A 22,303-nucleotide genomic window follows, 5' to 3' on the forward strand; every position below is an offset into this window, starting at 1 on the left:
GGCACTGTGGTAGGGACTTGGGATATATTGATGAGGAAGATAAATGTGATCCCCATCTGTATTAGTCAGCTCAGGCTGCCATAACAAAATACCGTAGACTGGATGGCTTCGACAACAGAAATCCATTCTCCCACAGTTCTGGAGGCCAGAAATCAGAGACCAGGGTGCCAGCATGATCAGGTTCTGGTGAGAGCTATCTTCCTGCCCTGCGTGAAGAAAGCTCACTGCAGGCCTCCTCACTGTGTCCTCACATGACACAGAGGTATCTCTTCTTGTAAGGATGCTGATCCCATCATGGGGGCCCCACCCTCATGAGCTCATCTAAACCCAGTCACCTTCCAAAGGCCCCATCTCTGAATACCATCACTTTGGGGGAGTGCTAGGGCTAGGGCTTCAATATATGAATTTTGGGAGAATGTAATTCTTTTTTTTTTTTTTTTGGCTGCATACGGAGCTTGTGAGATCTTAGTTCCCCGATCAGGAGTCGAACCTGTGCCCCCTGCAGTGGAAGCATGAAGTCTTAACTACACCAGGGAATTCCTGGGGAGAACGTAATTCAGACTATAGCACCGTCTTCACAAAGTTTACAGTCCAGTGTGGGATACAGACATTACCTGTATGATATAAAAAAGAAAATGATGAATTGTGTTAAGTGTTACAGAGGAACTAAATGAGTGCTGTGATGAATAGCTGAGGCAGAAGGGACCAGCCTTGAGGAGGCAGATCGTGGAAGACTTCTCCAAGGAAGTAACATACAAGCAAATCACCAAAAATTTAGTACAAGGAAAAATACCTCATTAATAAGTTTTACACCAATTACATACTGCAGTGATAACATTTTGGATATATTGCATTAAGTAAAATATATGATTAACATTAATTTTACCTGTTTCATTTTTTTAAAATGTGACTACTAAAAAAATCTAAATTACTTATGTGGCTTGCATTATATTTCCACTGGACAGCACTGCCGTGTACTATTCCCTTCCAGCTAAAAACACTAATAGAAAGGGAGAATGAGTAACACCCCAAAGAGGTGAAGCGGAGGTGGTGGGGATGGAAAGCAACATGTCGGGAGGTTGAGAAGTGGAATTGGCAGAAATGACTAAGTGACATTTTCAGAACAGAGCAGTCTGCTAATGGTTCCAGGTGTCTTCTGGGGGTGATGAAAATTTGGGATTAGTTAGTGGTGATGGTTGGATAACCTTATGAATATACTAAAAACCACTGCCTTGTACACTTTAAATGGTGAATTTTATGGTATGTGAATTATAAGTCAATAAAAAGTAAGATATAAAAAATAATAGGGCAGTCTAATATCTACCGTGTCTGCTATGACAGAAGAGCCTTGAATTTTCTGGAAAGCTTACTACTTTCAGCTGATTTGTGTGTGTGGTGTTTGTGGCTTTTTTTTTTTTTTTTTTCTGGTAGGTGGTTTGAGGGTGAGTATTTAAGGAAAAGGGGCTCTTAAATGTTTTGATGGAAAGCAGTGTGGAGAGCAGGAGTTCACCTTCACTGGAAATGAGAGTCAGAGCTGACTTGGAGGAAGATTGGGGATTTGCAAACACGTTTTACGCAGCATGGATGGACCTCTCACAGGGCGTGTGAGCCCCTCATATAGGGGCTCTAGCAGACGATATCTTGACTTAATGGGGCAGGGTGACCCTCCCTGATATCTGAGTCACTCTGATTATTGGCTTGATTAAACCAAAACGTGAACTTCTATCTATGGTTATATATTCTAGGTTAGAACCTCCTTGCATAGTGCCAAGGGGATACCCTGCCCATGGGTGACTCTCCACGTCCAGCCTTTTGTTGGTTCCCAGCAGCAACCAGAGATGAAGCTTCCTTCAGGGACAAAAACACACACAGTCAAGTCTTCTCTGTGCATAGTCTCAGAGTTGATTTATAACACCTTTAGAAGCTAGCCCCAACCAAAGAGTCTCACTCATTAATTCACTCAGCTTCTCTCTGCCTCACACTGGGCTGGATGCTAGGGGTTGAATGATGACCGAGATTGACCCCGTTACTGCCCTCAAGGGGCTTACAGTCTGGTGGGAAACTCAGAGTCCATGGCTGGCACTATGGACTTTTCCTATTCCTGCTAAATTTATCATTGGTTATGTTGGTGTTTGCTGTCTTAGTTTGCAATCCCTGTCATTGTTTTTAACTCAGGAGAATGAAAAATGGTGACGATTTCAAGGATCTCTGTCTCCTCTGTAGACTCTGCACAAGGGGCATGTTAATCTTAGCCTGTTTGGAATGCGTGCCTCTTCCAAATCTCCCCTGCTCTTAGTGCTTTTTGGCTTGGCTTCTTTTCTCTGTGGTCCAAGTCACTAACTCCCTGATCTGCACGGGTTCTGATCGGCATGGGCGCTGTGGATCCTTATGTTTCTGCCAAAGCCTGTGCTGCTAGGAAAAGTTCTTAGGAAGCACTTTAGTTAATGAGTTATGATTAGATGAAGGATCAAAGAAACAAGGAGAACCGGAAGTCGTGACTAAGAGATGTCATTTAGCAAAGTGTTTATTTAATCAAGAAATAACGGTAGATTGGGCTTCCCTGGTGGCGCAGTGGTTGAGAGCCCACCTGCCGATGCAGGGGACACGGGTTCGTGCCCCGGTCCGGGAGAATCCCACATGCCGCGGAGCCGCTGGGCCCTTGAGCCATGGCCGCTGAGCCTGCGCGTCTGGAGCCTGTGCTCCGCAACGGGAGAAGCCACAACAGTGGGAGGCCCGCGTACCACAAAAAAAAAAAAAAATTCTATCTCTGCTGCTTCTGAGGCTGGCTGAATTCTATCTGTCAAAACAATGAAGTGCTCAGCCTGGGATGTTCTTGTGTTACCTTCAGTTCCAAACCCTTTGTTCTGAGACTCTCGTTTATAGCAGTGTCAGTCTCCTGGTAAAGCCCCAGGGCTGCTTCATCTCTTCCATTCCATTGGGGATAGAATATTTACAGTCTCCTTTGTGAACTTCTTTTCCAAACAACTCCCAGCACCCTCTGCCACTGTGTACTTAAAGCAGAGAAAAATACATTCAGACCTGGCCTATTCTTCAAGCTCCAGTTCAATCCCCAATTTCCTTTTTTTTTTTTCCTTCCTTTTGACTGCCTTTATCCAATTCCTCCTTCCCCGCCTCTGGTAACGGCAAATCTGATCTCTTTCTCTATGAATGTGTTTGTTTGTTTGTTTTTGAAGTATAATTGATCTACAAGACTATGTTAGTTCCTGTTACACAACATAGTGATTTGGTCTTTCTATACATTTCAAAATGATCACCACAAGTCTAGTTATAATATGTCACCATAGAAAGATATTACATAGTTACGTTCCCCACACTGTACATTTCATATCCGTGATGCATTTATTTTGCAACTGGAAGTTTTGTACCTTTTAATCTCCCTCACCTATTTCTCTCATCGGCCGCCCCCCTCTGTTTGTTCTCTGTATCTATAACTCTGCTTCTGTTTTATCATGTTTGTTTATTTGTTTTGGTTTTTAGATTCCACATATAAGTGAAATCATACAGTATTTGTCTTTCTCTGTCTGACTTATTTCACTTAGCCTAGTACCCTCTAGGTCTATCCATCGTATCACAAATGGCAATGTTTTATTCTTTTTTATGGCTGAGTAATATTCCTTTGTGTGTGTGTGTGTGTGTGTGTGTGTGTGTATCTCACATCTTCTTTATCCACTTCCTTTCATTTCCTTTTATTATTATTGGGTACCCATCATGTGACTTGCTCTGTACCTGGCACTTGGGGACACCGTGATCAATAAAAGTGATATGGCCCGTGATCTAGGGATCTCACACCTTAGGACAGGGTGTCTCAACCTCAGCACTATTGACATCTGACATCAAGTAACTCTTTGTTATGGGGACCATCCTGTGCATTGTACAATGTTTAGCAGCATCCCTGGCTTCTACCCATTAGATACCAATGGACTGTTCCCATGCCCCCAAGTTGTGACAACCAAAAATATCTTCAGACATTGCTAAAATGTCCTCTGGGAAGCAAAATTGCTCCAGTCAAGAGCTATTGCTCTAGAAGGAAGAAGACATCAAACAAATACTCATAAAGGTTGGCAAATGTGATGACAGGAGACATTCTGTTTAACGTGGCGGGAACAGAGAGATAAGAGTCCAACATGGAGACTACCTGTTCCAGCCCAGAAAAATAGCTGGTATTACTTCCAACATGAGGCTTTCTCTGATTGCTTTATTGTCTTTTGTCTTCTCTAGTTTCCTGCCATAGCATTCACTGATTTTGTACTATGCAGCAGGCACAGTACTAAGCTTCTGGCATGACTTATATGATTTTATTCTCGTAACTACCCTATAACCATAACTGGCACCACAAACCATTGATGATTCACTACATAAGTGAATTGAAATAAAGTAAATTGAAGGAAAGCTGAGACAGTGACTGCTTGTACTTCTTCTTCATCCCCTGGGCAAGAGCCTCCCACTTCAGCAATTACCACAATCTTTGTTGCACTTTCAATGTCTTCTTCATTGAGTCCTTCCTTTTGGGGCTCCAGAACCACTGCCCCAAATTTCTCCCTCCCCAAAAGTTCTTTTGATCTTACTATTCCCTAGAGCTAATCTCCCATCTTGCTCCTTCCTTTTTCCACCAGTGTTCTCAAAACTTCAGAGTTGCTCACCAACACCATCCCCTCACTGTCCTTGCATTGGGGCTCCTTCTTATACCCTTTCCTGAAATCTCTCTAATCAGTTTCCCCAGAGAACTGAATCCAGGGGTATCTTGTCATCCCACTCAATCTGTCCTCCATACTGGAAGTTGTTTATAACTTTCCTCGTTGGAACTTTCCTCTTCCTTGGAACCCTACACCACCATTCAGATCTACCTTCTACCTCCTCTTCTGTAGATTTGGGTGGCCTTCACTGCCCAGTTCCCTGTTCTAACCTCTATCTACACTCTTCTCTCAGGCATTGTTTTAGCTTTCAGAGCTTTATTTATCCTACCTATGTGGAAGACTAACCTAACTGTATCTCCAGTCTTGGGCTCCTTCTGGATTTTAGCCTCACTTTTCCAATTCATCTGGACACTCCACCTGGATACAGCCTTGGCACCTCAGATTTGAAGTGTCTCAAACAAAAGTCTTTATCTTTTCTTCAAAGTCAGTTCTTTCCCCTCAGCCTCTCAAAATCTATTGTTTCTCTTAGGAGGAAGAATCATTCTCAGTGCCTCAGAATCATGGTCTACATTCATTTGTTCATGAATTCATTCCTTGAGCTTGTCGTGGCCACCACGCTTTACATATTGCCTGCCCTCGTGGAGCTCACCGTCTGTCTAGCAAGATAGATTGTCCAAAGAAATCACCAAGAGCTTTGCTGAGGGTTATAGTAGGGAAAGTCTAATGTGCAGTGGCTCTCTCCTCTTCTCTACCTAGACCCAATGAGCTAGCAAGTCCTCTGATTCTCCCATCACAAGGTCCCTCCAAAGAGCTGCTGCTCTCCAAACTCCTGGCCTCTGCCCCAGACTCCCAGGGGGTCTTATCTCCTCTTACTTCTTCTCCCTTCTCTGAACACTCACATGTTGCATTGCCTTGTAATGTCCTGTTTCTTATCTATCCCCCCAACTACACTGTAAGTTTATTCAGTGTAATGAATGCATGCTATTTGTCCCTGTATTCCCAGTACCCAGCACAGAGTGCCCAATAATTATTGGTGAAATAATGAATGGATTCTAATCCCCTTTGCACACTACCGAAAACTTCACAAAAGTCAACAGCACACAAGGTGGGTGTGAAGTAATAACCTAGAGGCAGCCAAGTGACAGCCCCAGGGCACAGCTGGAAATATTTGGAAAATAGGAACTGACTCCCTGTGAGAAGTCACCTTGCACAGGGCATTAACGGCTTCTCATGGGAAACATAACAACCCTACTGTTGGAGAGAAACCCCAGGGACGTCCCTGCTTGTTCAGTCCTCAAGGTCTTCTGGAGCTGCCAAGGTGAGCCTTGCTGGGTGATAGAGCTCTCCTTCCATTGCTGAGAGTCTGCTTTACCATCACACCCTAGGCCTGAATGTGGAAGCCAGAGATACTTGAGACAGCTTAGCAGGTCTGAAACATTTGACCATCCTTATCCCTTTCCCCCAGAAGAGGCACACCTGCCATTCCCCTGTCTGCACTACTCTATCACCTGCTTGAACTAAAAGAAGGATGGAATACTTGCATTTAAATTCTGGCACTGCCACTTACTTATTTTGTTATATGACCTAAGTTGTATAATCCCTCGAAAGCCTCAATTTCTTCACTTTTGAATGGGATTAATGATAGATATTATCTCATCGATCTCTCCATCATGATTTTAGAATATGGGTATTGGGCATGTTGTGACTATTTACCCTACTTTCATATATTTAAAGCTTTGCATATATTAAAAAAATTATCTTATGAGGCATTGTGAAAACGGACTGAAATTAGGCATGGAAAATGCTAATCGCAGTGCCTGACGCAGTTTCTAACGCACAGGAAGTCTCCAATACAAGGTGGTTCTGAGCAGTATGGTGAAGTCACTATCCCTGCCATCAAAGTCTTGCCATGCCGGGATTAGTTTATTTATTTATTGGTTGGTTTGTATTATGTTTTTCTCCACTGGAATTAAGCTTCATGAGGGCAGAGACCTTGTCTGTCTTTGCTCCCCATTGTATGTCAAGTGTGCTCAGGGGGCCGTTGACAAGTGGTGATTGGAAACGTGAAGACAATGACCAGTTGTGTTTCCCAACGCAGCTCAAGTCAATCCCACAACCTCATCACTCTCGGCACCCCTCACTCCCAGCCTAGGATTCTCATATAGAGGCGGAGACTCAGGAGGAGAGACAGCAGCTGAGCCCTACACCCAGAGCAAGGGCTCCCGATCCAATGCCCTCCAAAGACTCTCTCTCTGAGAGAAGAAGCAAAAAGACAACGCAGAGGAAAGGATCAAGGCTGAGAAGAATCATGGGAGAAAACTCAAGAGGCTAGAGTGACCACATAGGGAGCTCTCAGATGTGGCCCGGGCTTAAAAGGGCAAGAGCCATAGGTAGGTACAGCACAGAACTAAGGGTCCTGACACGGGAGAAGCCCTACCCATGTAAGAAAAGCATCTGTAAGTGAAAACCTAGATGAGTCTGAGGCCTGCAGAAATGAGTTAACCACAGAAAGAAGGCTTGTCTTTCAAGTGATGGTCATAATACACAAGAACAAAGGAGCAGGCAAAATGGAGGCCAATGAGGTAGTGTTCATGAGTGGTACAGGAGGCAGAATTACCAAACTCCTATTTCGTTTTTATCTCCTTTGCCAAGGGGATTACTAAACCAGACAAGACGGGGAAGGGTAAAAGTTATTATATTTCAGGAAGCATCTACTATGTGCCATGTAGCATACATATATATTTGTAATCTTATGTAATCCTGAGAAGAGATATCCATCATGATTCCCTTTTTCCACAGGAGGAAAACTAACCTCAGAGAGGTGAAGCAACTTGTTCAAGGGGCCAGAGCTAGTCGGTGGTCTAATACCTCCTTTTAGATATTGTGTGTGTATGTGTGTGTGTGTTGGGATGGGTAGGGGGGTAGGTTGTGGGCAAACTGCCCATTATTGACCCCATTTAAGTTTGTAGTCAAACCTCCCTGGACCTCTATCACATAAGCCACAGTTTAGATACAGCATCCTCCAGAGAGCCGGCTTCCTGAGCCTAATATTAGGGCGAACGAACACTTCTTCCTCACTGCCTATGCTTCCTTCAGTATAGAGGGATATCTATCAGTGTGACACTGGACCTCCTCTGTCTCTCACTCCTCCCTCCCCCTCGGGAGGTGGAGCAAGGCATCTGCTTGGTGGTTTTGACAGAAAGAACTGTACAAGGCCGTTTCACTGGATGCAAAGGTCTTTTCTCTCTCTAACAGAAGAACCAAAAGGACAGTTCAGGGCAAATGATCAGGACTGAGAAATAGAGTAGAAAACTCAAGAAGGCACAGTGTCACATGGAAACTCTCCTCTCCTCCTCGGCATCGCCCAGCCTGCAAAACGCCTGTGCAATTAGGCTGTGACAGCCTAGCTGTCCAACCCAAGCCCTACCTTGTGGGCAAGGCTTGAGTCTTTTCAACCTGCCTTGACTGGGTGCACCATTAGTCCTACACATGTAAGACACCTTCTCCAAGGCTTCTATTGGGAATAAAGCTGACATCTTGATTTCCACTTGCCCCAGTCAGCTGGGGATATTAAAAAGGGAGTTGTGGATTGACCCCACCAAACAAAGCAACAATGTCCAAGAAGAACCTTGCATGTATACTGATTTAATTTCACCGCATTAGTTCCAGTCTGGTGTGTATTGCTCATACCGAGATGGCACCTGATGTTAAAAATGAGTTGACATCTCAAAGGAATGTCAAGAAATTGGAAATGGTCCAGAGGAAACTTAGTAGAATGGTGAAAGTTCTGGAAACCAGGTCATGGGAGGAATGATAAAACGAATGAGATTTAGTTCAAAGCAGATTTGGCTATGATACGATGCAGTCTTCGCACTTTTCAAGGGCTACCGTGCAAAAGAGTGGTTTAGTCAGATTACGTGACTTCCAAGGGCAGAACTGAGTGCACTGTTGGATATTTCAGGGAGGCGTATTTTGGCTCATTATAAAGAAAATATTTACAATGATTAGCATTGGATAAAAGTGAAGTGATTTCCCTGAGAAGGTAATGAGTTTTCCATTACAGGGGTAACCCCAGTGGATTAAATGGATGATCCTGAAAAGGTCATTCAGGCATTGGGAGATGGCTGGTGGAAATAAAATTTATCCATAGCTTGTGTAAATGCCAAAGTGGCAGAATGAGATGTTCTTTCCTCCTCATGATTTTCTCCACCCAGTATCACAACGGGCTTGACACAAATGAGTCAGGCCAGGGGCCCCTTGCATGTGACCAGACCCTGCCTGGGGAACAGGATGCAGTGGAACCCCAGCCAATACACCATTGTCCCTACAATGATATTTCCCTAGGATGACTTATCGGTTTACTATCTGTATGTGAACACCCACTTTCTGTGGCTTCTAGGAGCTTCTCTCAAACTTTAAGTGGGAAAAGGTATTGGTATTGGGTGGGAGGATCCTAAGAAGTGATTCCCTCCATCTCATATTCCAGAGCCTATTGCAATCATGCTCATTCTTCTCTTTCCAGAGTTGGAGGACTCTTTCAGCAACCTTATCCTTTGACTATGTGGTCACCACCCCCATGCTGCCCTGTTTGGCTAAGAATGAGAGTTACCATCTACACATAGCCCTTTATGGGTGTTATTTCTTTCCATACTGGCAACAATCCCAGTGAGATCACTACTATGATTATCTCCATTTTACAGATAAGGAAACTGAGGTTCAGACAGGTTAATTAATTTGCCCTAGGTCAGAAAGCTAGTAAGTGGCAAGGCAGGAACTGGTAGCCATATCTGTCATTGTCCTAAGTGTCTGGTGTTAACCACTGCAACCTACTGCCCACCCTGAATGACAGTGACCAGACCTGCACTTAGATGCACATGTGTTGTTTCAAGAGAGGAACATAGTTTTGGTTTTGTTTCTATTCCTCTCCTTAATGATGCCCAGGTTTGGTTTGACTCTACAGGCTCCAAGACCTCAGTAGATGTGAGCCTTTAGAAAATAGAGTTCAATGAAATCCAGATCCCTTTCCAGTGTTTCAACTGCCCTATCAAAGCCTTTGATCCATAAAAGTGGAATTTGGGTTCTATTCAACCTAAGACCATGCTGGCCACTGACTGTTTCAAATTAAAATTCATCTGGCCCAGCTCCTGGACCTTGAGTCCTCTGCACACAAAGGGCATTCAAGGTTCCTAATGGCTTCTGTTTTTGAATTTTAGAATTGTTTTTCAGTACCTTTTCATGGTGGAAATGAAGTTTATCTGTAGCTTGTGTAAATGCCAAAGTGGCAGATGAGATGTTCTTTCCTCCTCATTATTTTTTCCACCCAGTATCACAACGGGCTTGTTACAAATGAGTCAGGCCAAGGGAGACCCCTTGCATGTGACCAGACCCTGCCTGGCGAGCAGTATATGTATCTTTTCAATGTCCTGTTTATGGCATGCAATCCATGGGAGATGGCAATTCTGAGCACAGAGGAAGGATCTCATGATGCAGACTAGTGGGCAAGGGGGTGGGGGTCAGGGAACACCAGGGTGCTGCATGTAGTGAATTCCATGTTAAACAGGAGATGCCACTTTGTGACAGTGGTGAATGGGACAGACCCAGGGGTCCCTGTATCATCCAAGATAGACATGTTTCTCCATTCCACTCTGTCTCTGCCCAAGACTTCCTCATGCTCCCTGCTCACCTTGCCCCCATCTTGTCCTCTTTGGCCCCTGGATTTACTGACGTGTGTCATCCCCAGGTGTCTGTTTATCTCCATTTGTTTCAGCAAAATGGAACTATCTGAACCATCTACCCATTAACCTGACATCTCCGGTCTTGCTTCAGAACCTTTGCCCACACCATGTCCTAGCAGATACATATTGACACCCTATGATCTAGTGTAATCCCCAACTCTGAGGCTCAGCATTGAACCCCAATGCTGGAAGGTATAGGCAAAGGAATAGCATCTGGGAAGGGTTCATCTTTAGGAGCATAAATAGGGGATGCCAAAATCTGTGGGGTAATCAAGGTTCACAGACTGACATAAACAAATGGACAAGGCAGCTTTGGCCATGAGGGGGTAAGCAAGGATAATCTTTGATCACTTTCAGAGGTAAGAACTTGTTTGTACCATGAACCCTTCTGAAGAGGGCTAAGGACAGAGCCGTAGAGGCCACCTAGTGGGAGGGTAGGAAGAAGGACCCAGAGGCGTCAAAGGATGGAGACGTGGGGGAGAAGCATGGAAATGTAGTATCCCAGCAGGCAAAGGAGGCCGTGTCAAGAAGGAAAATATGTTCAGCAGTGCTGGAGTAGAAACCAAGCTCTGGGAACTAGGAGGACACCAGTGACCCTTGGGAGAGCAGCTTCAGCAGCCTGGTGGGAGGGGTTGGGGGCGTGACCAGAGGATAGTCTGTTCTTGCCACTTCCTGGGTGAGATGCTTAGAACCAAGTCATCACAAAGCCCTGTCCAGAGCAAGCCAACAGTGAAGTCACTGCAGAACAATGGGGCCTTCAGAGCTCGGCCATGTCACTCTGCCCTTTCTACACAGGTGACCCCAGCAAAAAGAACTGGCAGAGATAAGTACCTAAGCAGGTGGGCAGATTGGCACAAACCCATTGTGTCTAACCAATGACCACGAAAAGGGGAGGACATTTCACCAGCTTGGTTCGTTCACTCAGGGCTCACTCACTCATTAACATTGTATTGGATCTAACGTGCTCAGAGACTGAGGAGGGACTTGGTTATAAAAAAAGATCTGGTCCCTGCCATCAAACAGCTTACGATACATTTGGGGGACTTCATTCCATGAGAGTATCCACCAACCTAAACATGCCATCTAAAATGCCTAATGAAGTCACCGTTCAAACCTTTACGAAATTACCCAAGTCAGCAATACCTTTTTTATGCCTCTCTGTAGAGGGCTAAGGTTAAGCTCAAACTGAATGATAAAAGAGGATATGTGCTCATAAAAAAAAAAAATCTGACAGACCGACTGAATTATAGACTCACTGAGGACAGTATTGATTCATACAATATATACCAATGATCTCTTCCTTTGTAGTTTTTTTTTTTTTAAACATCTTTATTGGGGTATAATTGCTTTACAATGGTGTGTTAGTTTCTGCTTTATAACAAAGTGAATCAGTTATACATATACATATGTTCCCATATCTCTTCCCTCTTGCGTCTCCCTCCCTCCCACTCTCCCTATCCCACCCCTCCAGGCTGTCACAAAGCACAGAGCTAAATATCCCTGTGCCTTGCGGCTGCTTCCCCCTAGCTATCTACCTTACTACGTTTGTTAGTGTGTATATGTCCATGACTCTCTCTCGCCCTGTCAAAGCTCACCCTTCCCCCTCCCCATATCCTCAAGTCCGTTCTCCAGTAGGTCTGTGTCTTTATTCCTGTCTTACCCCTAGGTTCTTCATGGCATTTTTTTTCCCTTAAATTCCATATATATGTGTTAGCATACGGTATTTGTCTTTTTCTTTCTGACTTACTTTACTCTGTATGACAGACTCTAGGTCTATCCATCTCATTACAAATAGCTCAATTTCATTTCTTTTTAAGGCTGAGTAATATTCCATTGTATATATGTGCCACATCTTCTTTATCCATTCATCCGATGATGGGTGCTTAGGTTGTTTCCATCTCCGGGCTATTGTAAATAGAGCTGCAATGAACATTTTGGTACATGACTCTTTTTGAATTTTGGTTTTCTCAGGGTATATGCCCAGTAGTGGGATTGCTGGGTCATATGGTAATTCTATTTGTAGTTTTTTAAGGAACCTCCATACTGTTCTCCATAGTGGCTGAACCAATTCACATTCCCACCAGCAGTGCAAGAGTGTTCCCTTTTCTCCACACCCTCTCCAGCATTTATTGTTTCTAGATTTTTTGATGATGGCCATTCTGACTGGTGTGAGATGATATCTCATTGTAGTTTTGATTTGCATTTCTCTAATGATTAATGATGTTGAGCATTCTTTCATGTGTTTGTTGGCATTCTGTATATCTTCTTTGGAGAAATGTCTATTTAGGTCTTCTGCCCATTTTTGGATTGGGTTGTTTGTTTTTTGGATATTGAGCTGCATGAGCTGCTTGTAAATTTTGGAGATTAATCCTTTGTCAGTTGCTTCATTTGCAAATATTTTCTTCCATGCTGAGGGTTGGCTTTTCGTCTTGGTTATGGTTTCCTTTGCTGTGCAAAAGCTTTGAAGTTTCATTAGGTCCCATTTGTTTATTTTTGTTTTTATTTCCATTACTCTAGGAGGTGGGTCAGAAAGGAAATTGCTGTGATTTATGTCATAGAGTGTTCTGCCTATGTTTTCCTCTAAGAGTTTGATAGTTTCTGGCCTTACATTTAGGTCTTTAATCCATTTTGAGCTTATTTTTGTGTATGGTGTTAGGGAGTGTTCTAATCTCATACTTTTACATGTACCTGTCCAGTTTTCCCAGCACCATTTATTGAAGAGGCAGTCCTTTCTCCACTGTACGTTCCTGCCACCTTTATCAAAGATAAGGTGTCCATATGTGCGTGGGTTTATCTCTGGGCTTTCTATCCTGTTCCATTGATCTATCTTTCTGTTTTTGTGCCAGTACCATACTGTCTTGATTACTGTAGCTTTGTAGTATAGTCTGAAGTCAGGGAGCCTGATTCCTCCAGCTCCATTTTTCGTTCTCAAGATTGCTTTGGCTGTTCGGGGTCTTTTGTGTTTCCATACAAATTGCGAAATTTTTTGTTCTAGTTCTGTGAAAAATGCCAGTGGTAGTTTGATAGGGATTGCATTGAATCTGTAGATTGCTTTGGGTAGTAAAGTCATTTTCACAATGTTGATTCTTCCCATCCAAGAACATGGTATATGTCTCCATCTATTTGTATCATCTTTAATTTCTTTCATCAGTGTCTTATAATTTTCTGCATACAGGTATTTCGTCTCCTTAGGTAGGTTTATTCCTAGATATTTTATTCTTTTTGTTGCAATGGTAAATGGGAGTGTTTTCTTGATTTCACTTTCAGATTTTTCATCATTAGTGTATAGGAATGCCAGAGATTTCTGTGCATTAATTTTGTATCCTGCTACTTTACCAAATTCATTGATTAACTCTAGTAGTTTTCTGGTAGCATCTTTAGGATTCTCTATGTATAGTATCATGTCATCTGCAAACAGTGACAGCTTTACTTCTTCTTTTCCGATTTGGATTCCTTTTATTTCCTTTTCTTCTCTGATTGCTGTGGCTAAAACTTCCAAAACTATGTTGAATAAGAGTGGTGAGAGTGGGCAACCTTGTCTTGTTCCTGATCTTAGTGGAAATGCTTTCAGTTTTTCACCATTGAGGATGATGTTTGCTGTGGGCTTGTCATATATGGCCTTTATTATGTTGAGGAAAGTTCCCTCTATGCCTACTTTCTGCAGGGTTTTTATCATAAATGGGTGTTGAATTTTGTCGAAAGCTTTCTCTGCATCTATTGAGATGATCATATGGTTTTTCTCCTTCAATTTGTTAATATGGTTTATCACATTGATAGATTTGCGTATATTGAAGAATCCTTGCATTCCTGGAATAAACCCCACTTGATCATGGTGTATGATCCTTTTAATGTGCTGTTGGATTCTGTTTGCTAGTATTTTGTTGAGGATTTTTGCATCTATGTTCATCAGTGATATTGGCCTGTAGTTTTCTTTCTTTGTGACATCCTTGTCTGGTTTTGGTATCAAGGTGATGGTGGCCTCGTAGAAGGAATTTGGGAGTGTTCCTCCCTCTGCTATATTTTGGAAGAGTTTGAGAAGGATAGGTGTTAGCTCTTCTCTAAACGTTTGATAGAATTCACCTGTGAAGCCATCTGGTCCTGGGCTTTTGTTTGTTGGAAGATTTTTAATCACAGTTTCAATTTCAGTGCTTGTGATTGGTCTGTTCATATTTTCTATTTCTTCCTGATTCAGTCTTGGCAGGTTGTGCATTTCTAAGAATTTGTCCATTTCTTCCAGATTGTCCATTTTATTGGCATAGAGTTGCTTGTAGTAATCTCTCATGATTTTTTTTATTTCTGCAGTGTCAGTTGTTACTTCTCCTTTTTCATTTCTAATTCTATCGATTTGAGTCTTCTCCCTTTTTTTCTTGATGAGTCTGGCTAGTGGTTTATCTATTTTGTTTATCCTCTCAAAGAACCAGCTTTTAGTTTTATTGATCTTTGCTATCGTTTCCTTCATTTCTTTTTCATTTATTTGTGATCTGATCTTTATGATTTCTTTCCTTCTGCTAGCTTTGGGGTTTTTTTGTTCTTCTTTCTCTAATTGCTTGAGGTGCAAGGTTAGGTTGTTTATTCGAGATGTTTCCTGCTTCTTAAGTTGGGCTTGTATTGCTATAAACTTCCCCCTTAGAACTGCTTTTGCTGCATCCCATAGGTTTTGGGTCGTTGTGTCTCCATTGTCATTTGTTTGTAGGTATTTTTTTATTTCCTCTTTGATTTCTTCAGTGATCACTTCATTATTAAGTAGTGTATTGTTTAGCCTCCATGTGTTTGTATTTTTTACAGATCTTTTCCTGTAATTGATATCTAGTCTCATGGCGTTGTGGTCAGAAAAGATACTTGATACAATTTCAATTTTCTTAAATTTACCAAGGCTTGATTTGTGACCCAAGATATGATCTATCCTGGAGAATGTTCCATGAGCACTTGAGAAAAATGTGTATTCTGTTGTTTTTGGATGGAGTGTACTATAAATATCAATTAAGTCCATCTTGTTTAAGGTATCATTTAAAGCTTGTGTTTCCTTATTTATTTTCATTTTGGATGATCTGTCCATGGGTGAAAGTGGGGTGTTAAAGTCCCCTACTATGAATGTGTTACTGTCGATCTCCCCTTTTATGGCTGTTAGTATTTGCCTTATGTATTGAGGTGCTCCTATGTTGGGTGCATAAATATTTACAATTGTTATATCTTCTTCTTGGATCGATCCCTTGATCATTATGTAGTGTCCTTCTTTGTCTCTTTTAATAGTCCTTATTTTAAAGTCTATTTTGTCTGATATGAGAATTGCTACTCCAGCTTTCTTTTGGTTTCCATTTGCATGGAATATCTTTTTCCATCCCCTTACTTTCAGTGTGTATGTGTCCCTAGGTCTGAAGTGGGTCTCTTGTAGACAGCATATATAAGGGTCTTGTTTTTGTATCCATTCAGCCAATCTGTGTCTTTTGGTGGGAGCATTTAGTCCATTTACATTTAAGGTAATTATCGATATGTATATTCCTATTCCCATTTTCTATATTGTTTTGGGTTCGTTATTATAGGTCTTTTCCTTCTCTTGTGTTTCTTGTCTAGAGAAGTTCCTTTAGCATTTGTTGTAAAGCTGGTTTGGTGGTGCTGAACTCTCTCAGTTTTTGCTTGCCTGTAAAGGTTTTAATTTCTCCATCAAATCTGAATGAGATCCTTGCTGGGTAGAGTAGTCTTGGTTGCAGGTTTTTCTCCTTCATCACTTTCAGTATGTCCTGCCACTCCCTTCTGGCTTGTAGGGTTTCTGCTGAGAGATCAGCTGTTAACCTTATGGGGATTCCCTTGTGTGTTATTTGTTGTTTTTCCCTTGCTGCTTTTAATATGCTTTCTTTGTATTTAATTTTTGACAGTTTGATTAATATGTGTCTTGGCGTATTTCTCCTTGTATTTATCTTCCTTTGTAGTATTAACCATCACTATATTGCTTGTGTTTCTCCATCCTCCTTCTCCAAACCTAATCAAGGTCTAGGTCTGTATTTCCAACTGCCAATGACTCTTCACCTGCACTGCCCCCTCACTGCCCTCAAACTCAAACCCGAAGTCACATTCACCATATGTCCTCCCTCAGTAATCACCCTTTTCAAAGGTATCCCCATCCATGGTGCCTTCATTTTATCTTCTCTCATGGGCATATCTTGCATCCAATCAATTGCCAAGTTCTGTCTCAAGCAGAGCCTTGTGCACATAGAAGATGCTCAACACTCACTTGCCGATGAATGGACACATTTTCTACCCTGGAAACCTTTATAGGCTACTAGTGACTGTAGCTATAACACTGATGATAACTGTGGTTAAGAAAAAGGCTTTGGATGGCAAATGGGTCTGATCTGGGTTTAGTCCCATGCCTGCTGCTTAGTAGTTCAGGGACTTTGGACACCGTTTCCGCATTCATGTTATTTATTAGGGTTATAGGGATCAAATATGAAAGGTGTGTAAAGCTCTGAGTGCAGAGATGTTATTTGCTTTAGTCCCTAGTCCACTGTCAATGTTTATCCATTACAATAGTCTACGACTAAAGTCAAAGGAGCCCAAATCCCAAGCTGATGCCAACAGTATTCCATTGTAGAACCTTAATTAGACTACCTAATAAGTCCTAGAAGGGGGTCACCATCAACCTAGGCACTTTGTTTGGAGCATAAGATAAAGACTTCCACATCAAACATATCTTTCTTCCCCTCCCTGATCTCTCCTCCATTGTACCCAATTTTGAAAATTCCAATTAAAATTCTCCAACTCAACAAATTTTAATGAGGGCTGGATGTGTGTCATACCTGATTAACCAGTTAGCCTGGAAGACCTCATTTTCTCTGTAGAAAGCTACTTTTCAGTTCCTAATGAGGCCCCTCCTGCACCCAACAGTGGGACCCATGGCACTCTGGGAACCCTCCTGAAGGCACCCTCTGTACCCCACCTCATGGCTATAGTGAGCTGCGGCCGTATCTGTCCCAGTAGACTAGGAAAGCCTCCAGGTGTCTGCCTTGCACGCAGCAGATGCCAAATCAGTAGTTAACTTTCGAGATGGGCAAGAAACACTGGAGGGACCAGGATGAAAGCCCTGAGGGTGGAAAATCAAAGTTACTTGTGTAACTTCTACAAAATTCAAAGGGTAGGCTGAGAATGACAATGCACAACCTCGGAAGAAGAGGAAGGAACCCCCAGGGGATGTGGTCCAAGGTTAAGGACAACTGGGAACTCAGATCCCATCACCTAACAACATAACAACTGCATGGTCTTTAACTTTCTTCCTCCACTGCTTCTGGACAATACATGGCACATACCAAGGACTCAATCAATAATTGAATGAATAAATGGGTGTTTCTTCTTTCCATTTCTTTGTCAGCTGTTCCTTTTTCATTTTGTTCTCTTCTTATTCTCCCTAACCCCAACCCCACCTGGTCAACACACAGAATCTCCTATCTTCCTCCCTTCCTCTCCCTCTCTCATCTACTAACTCCATCTATGAGACAGTGTGTGTGTGTGTGTGTGTGTGTGTGTGTGTGTGTGTGTGTATCATTTCCAGTTTACAGAGGAGAAAACAGAAGTTCAAAAGCCTAAAACTGGATACTTTCAGGGATCACACTTCTAGTAAGAGGTATGTAGCAGATGTCATGCTGCCCCAGATCCCTTGACCATTTTTTGGTGCTCTAATCCTTACCACCTTCACTCCCAGCCACCTGCGACTTTGTCCAAGGGCTGCCCAGGATGCTGGGGTCCTTTTAGCCAGTGAGCATGGAGAGCCAGAAGTGCTTGGAGTTTAAGCCTCCCCTCCTACCACCAAAGAGGATGAGGGTGACAGCCCTTAACTAATGATTGAGGTGTGAGGGTATAAGGAGTACAGCTCCCTGGCCCACAATGGGGATGGCTCTCACCTGTGACCTACCAGTGCCTCCAGATCTGCCCCGGGGGATTAAGCCAACATGGGACCCTCAGCAGGCTTCTCTTGATGCTGGGCCCGGGCTTGGCCTCCTCCCCTTCCCTGTCCATCTTCCTTACTCTGGGACCTCTGTTCCTTGGAGAACTTCCTAATAAATCCCTTTCACACAAATCTTCATCTCAAGCCCTGCCCCTGGAGAACCTACCCTAAGGCAAAGCAAATGCAAGATTCAAAGCCAAGCCTGTCAGACTTCAACATTCTTTTCACTGCATTGTGCTTGAGACGCTATTGCAATCTTGTGGACCTGCTCTTCACTAATCTTAGAGTTATTTAAAAAATTGAATGGCTGCTATGGCTTCAGGGGCCTTGAGGACAAATGTGTATTCAAATGCCCAGTGCTTGCTTATTTCTTCTTCTTGCTATAAGTATATGTCTCGGAGACAAAAGACCTTTATCTTAGCAAAGTGAAGTAGGGGACTCAAAGAAAAAGATTTTTTTGAAATTGTTCTTGTCATTGTCTTACACCTGGATCCATAATTAACTAGGCACTAAGATGGACTTCACCCTCTTAATATAATCTCTTTGTTAAATATTTTTGTTATATAAGTAATATAACTGTATTAGAGTAATTCTAAGGGAAAAACAAATCCAGGTACTCTGATCCAACCATTCACAGACTGTTTCCTTCCAGTGCTTTTTCCTCTTCATGTGACATAGAGGCAGTCTTATCCAAACACCTAGATCCCCGGAGTGTTTTCTCTTAGTTCAGTTTCCATGTTATAACGCAGTCCTGTGGTTGTCATTTTTAATTGTTGCCTATTGTTACATCCAGAGGATATACCGTAATTTGTCACCATTTCGGGTTTGTTTTTTTTTTCATTTTTAAGGACATTTATTGTTTTCTTACTAATTTTACAATGTTGTCACCATTTTGATTGCTTTTGATATTTCACAATTTTAAATAAGGTTGTGTTGAACAACTTTGTGAATGTGCCATTTTGGTTTGCATCTACCCTTTTTTTACATTTCAGATTATTTCTTTAAGAGAAATGTCCAAATCTTGAATTATCAGATAAAGGAATAATATTTATGGTTTTGATGTATACTGAGACATTTCTCTCTGTATTCCCCGACACTAAAATGTGTACCAATTTGTAACATAAGCCAACCTGAAACAAAGGTTATTCCAAGTCACGATGACTTATTTTTTAATGAGTTTTGGTCTAACTAAATGAAGTCATTTAAAATTTCCCTACTTAGTACAAAGGTCTTGAAAGCATCTTTGGAATTATGTGGAATCTATGACATTCTTCATGAAAATGACAAAGAACCTGAGAGGCACATTTCAGTTAGCCTTAATGTACGTCTTTCCTTTCTTAATTCGAAGCTTTCTAATTGTTAAGCATTTCATTGAGAGATTAGTCATTGGGCTCAAATTGCCTAATTAAATCAGTCATTTTCCATGACACTGAACACAAGTCAGGACATTTCAATGGCTGATGTGAACTAACTGAATTGGGTGTGTATTTGGTGCGTTTCTGCATGCCTACATCTTCAAAAGCAGAGGATAAAGAACATTGCCAAGACAAACAAGCCAGAGATAATTCCTATTTTCTCCGTTACCTTGAAGTTTGCCTCTGTTTATCCTAAGCTTTAGTATTCTTATCTGTGAGCCTTAGAAGCGCTGCTCCCTGAAATTGATTTCCCAGGAATATTTGGACCTCCAGGAGATCATGTTCCATTAGTGTCAACCACAGCATCACTATTATTTTTTTTTAACATGCTTAATTGTTCTGTCTTCTTTCGTACAAGTGGAAAAGTACAAAAAACAAATTTGACCTAGAATTACCCTGAAGACCATGGGTACTTGCTACTACACACAGAACAGAAAAATCTACACTGCTATTATAGCTTTTCACCCAGCTAGCCCCAGAGAATTCAAGTGGAAGAGTGGAAAACACAGCCAGTCTTCTGGGTGCATGATTCCAGGTGATACCAGACATTCACAGAGATAAGCATCCCACGGATCAGCTGAATTTTCTACCTTTGAACTGTTTTGGTTATTTTTTTTTCATCGCAGAAGCTTTATTTCTACAGCGCTTCACAACTCCAGCAAGGGCCAACTTGTGTCTCATTTTAAGAGAGAATTTCACTATTGAGTTAAAGTCAAAGGCAAGATAGACAAGTCACTTTCTAGTCCATTTCTCATTGAACTGGGCAACTGCCTGATTTGCTTCTGTTCACACTCCGTTTGCCTTCACTCCCGCAGGTCACAGCCTGGGGGTGGGGGGCGGGGGTGGGGTGGGGTGATGACCTCCCGGCAAACGATTCTGCAGCTGGTATCCTCACCTTGGCTGGGCTTTCTAGGTTAGGATAACACCGTGGTGATCCTAATTAAAGCCCTATCCAAAATCAAACTTCACAACCAAACAAACCAGTTTTACAACACCCAGGAATTTAATCTGGCCTCACACTTGCAGCAGAAAAAGAAACACAAAAGAAGGAAAAAGCTGGCAGCTCAGCCAACGAGCAGCCGCCTCCTGGACACGCTGCCGGCTTGATCCAATTAGTAAATATTAGTGGTCCAATGACAGATCTGAAGACAAAGGTTCAGATGAGATACAAGGTTCTTGACAGCAGTCGGGGAAAACCGCAAAATTTCCAGCCCAGGTAAGTCTCTTCGATCTTTAAAAAAATGAAGCAAAGTACAAGGATAACATAAATTTGACAGCTTTTTTGCGCACCTAGGGAATAAGAGGCCAAGTCTAGAACGCAGCTGAACATTCATCTCAGAACGAAATTTGGTTTAAGCTTCAAAAAACCGAGGCGACAATCCTGGCTACAATGAAACAAACAAACGGCGTTTGCTTACTCTTACATAGGCTGGGAAATTAACAAACTCGTGGCTTAGGTGCACGTCCCTTTCCCAGTCCCTCTCACCATCAGCCCCTCAAGTGCACTTCCTAAAGAAAGCAAACCAAAACAGTGTAGTGAAAGACACTGGGGATGTGCTTTCATTTACTCCATGCCAAGTATTTTCTTTTTAAAACTAATCTGAAAGAGTCCCCCTAAGGCAAAGCAAGTGTCAGTTCCCGCCCTGAGGGGGAATCTCAGTGCCGTCCGCTTACCTGTGATCAGCACCGCCTTTTGATCCGCAGGTAACAACTCTTGGCCAGAAAAGTAAGTATATACGAGGAAACATGACAGGGAGAAGAGGATCAAGCCCCAGAAGAGGGACAGGCTGAGCAGGCAAGCCCCTCCCCAGAGGCCCGCCAGGCAGACCACCTTTCTCCCCACCTGCCCTTGGTTCTTCTTGAGTTTGCAAAAAATTGTTCCTCCCAGCACTGCGGTGACAGTCAGGCAAAGCCATCCTGGCTCAGAGAAGAAAGTGCCCATTCTCAGAGACTCTCTTCTCCTTTCCGTGCTCAGGGCCAGTTGAGTCAAATGGGCAAAGACAGGCTGCAGGCAGCCTGGGTTATTTGAACGGAGAGGCAAGAAGGGAGGGGGAGAAAACAGCACCGGAACACCTTGAATGAGCATGAATTAAGCATACTCATACAGCCACATATTTCCTGGTGGGTAATTTAAACCAGTCTGCAGTTTAATGTAAATACTAGAGCACTTCCTATTTGACTGTTCCCCGCACGCCCACTTCACACACAACACAGATGCATACTCACCCACAACAAACACACGCATTTTTTTTAAATGACCTCTGGAGAGATAACTAGTTGGGTAATAATTGACAGAATTCAATCTGTCTGAACAGTGAATAACAAAACCTCTAGCTCGCAGGAAGTCTCTTCTGCTTTAGGAGCCTGTGGTGTGTCCATCTGTGCAGCCCTTTTCCCGACTCAAGGGTGTGTGTGTGTGTGTATGTGTGTGCATCACTGATTTTGCCCACATCAGCAGGACTCCTGCCATCCCCCACTAGAGTCAGACTGAAGGGTTAGATGGAAAGAGAATATAGAAGTAGAGGAGGAGATTCTTGGCAGATGAGAAGTGCTTTGGTCTTG

The 22,303-nt window shown here is 42.6% G+C and overlaps 1 protein-coding gene across 1 annotated transcript in view; it reads right to left on the reverse strand.

Moving 5' to 3' along the window:
• Positions 1 to 21,885, reverse strand: part of HSD17B2 (hydroxysteroid 17-beta dehydrogenase 2) — a 66,681-nt gene extending 44,796 nt beyond the window's left edge. Inside the window, exon 1 of the mRNA XM_029208021.1 lies at positions 21,416 to 21,885. Within this exon, the coding sequence (XP_029063854.1) occupies positions 21,416 to 21,827 (412 nt within the window). The 5' untranslated portion in view covers positions 21,828 to 21,885. The remainder of the gene's footprint in view (positions 1 to 21,415) is intronic.
• Between the last annotated feature and the right edge of the window lie 418 nt (positions 21,886 to 22,303).

The sequence above is a fragment of the Monodon monoceros genome, unplaced genomic scaffold (assembly GCF_005190385.1).
Source record: "Monodon monoceros isolate NGI ecotype Baffin Bay Population unplaced genomic scaffold, NGI_Narwhal_1 Super_Scaffold_10, whole genome shotgun sequence".
Lineage (NCBI taxonomy): Eukaryota > Metazoa > Chordata > Mammalia > Artiodactyla > Monodontidae > Monodon > Monodon monoceros.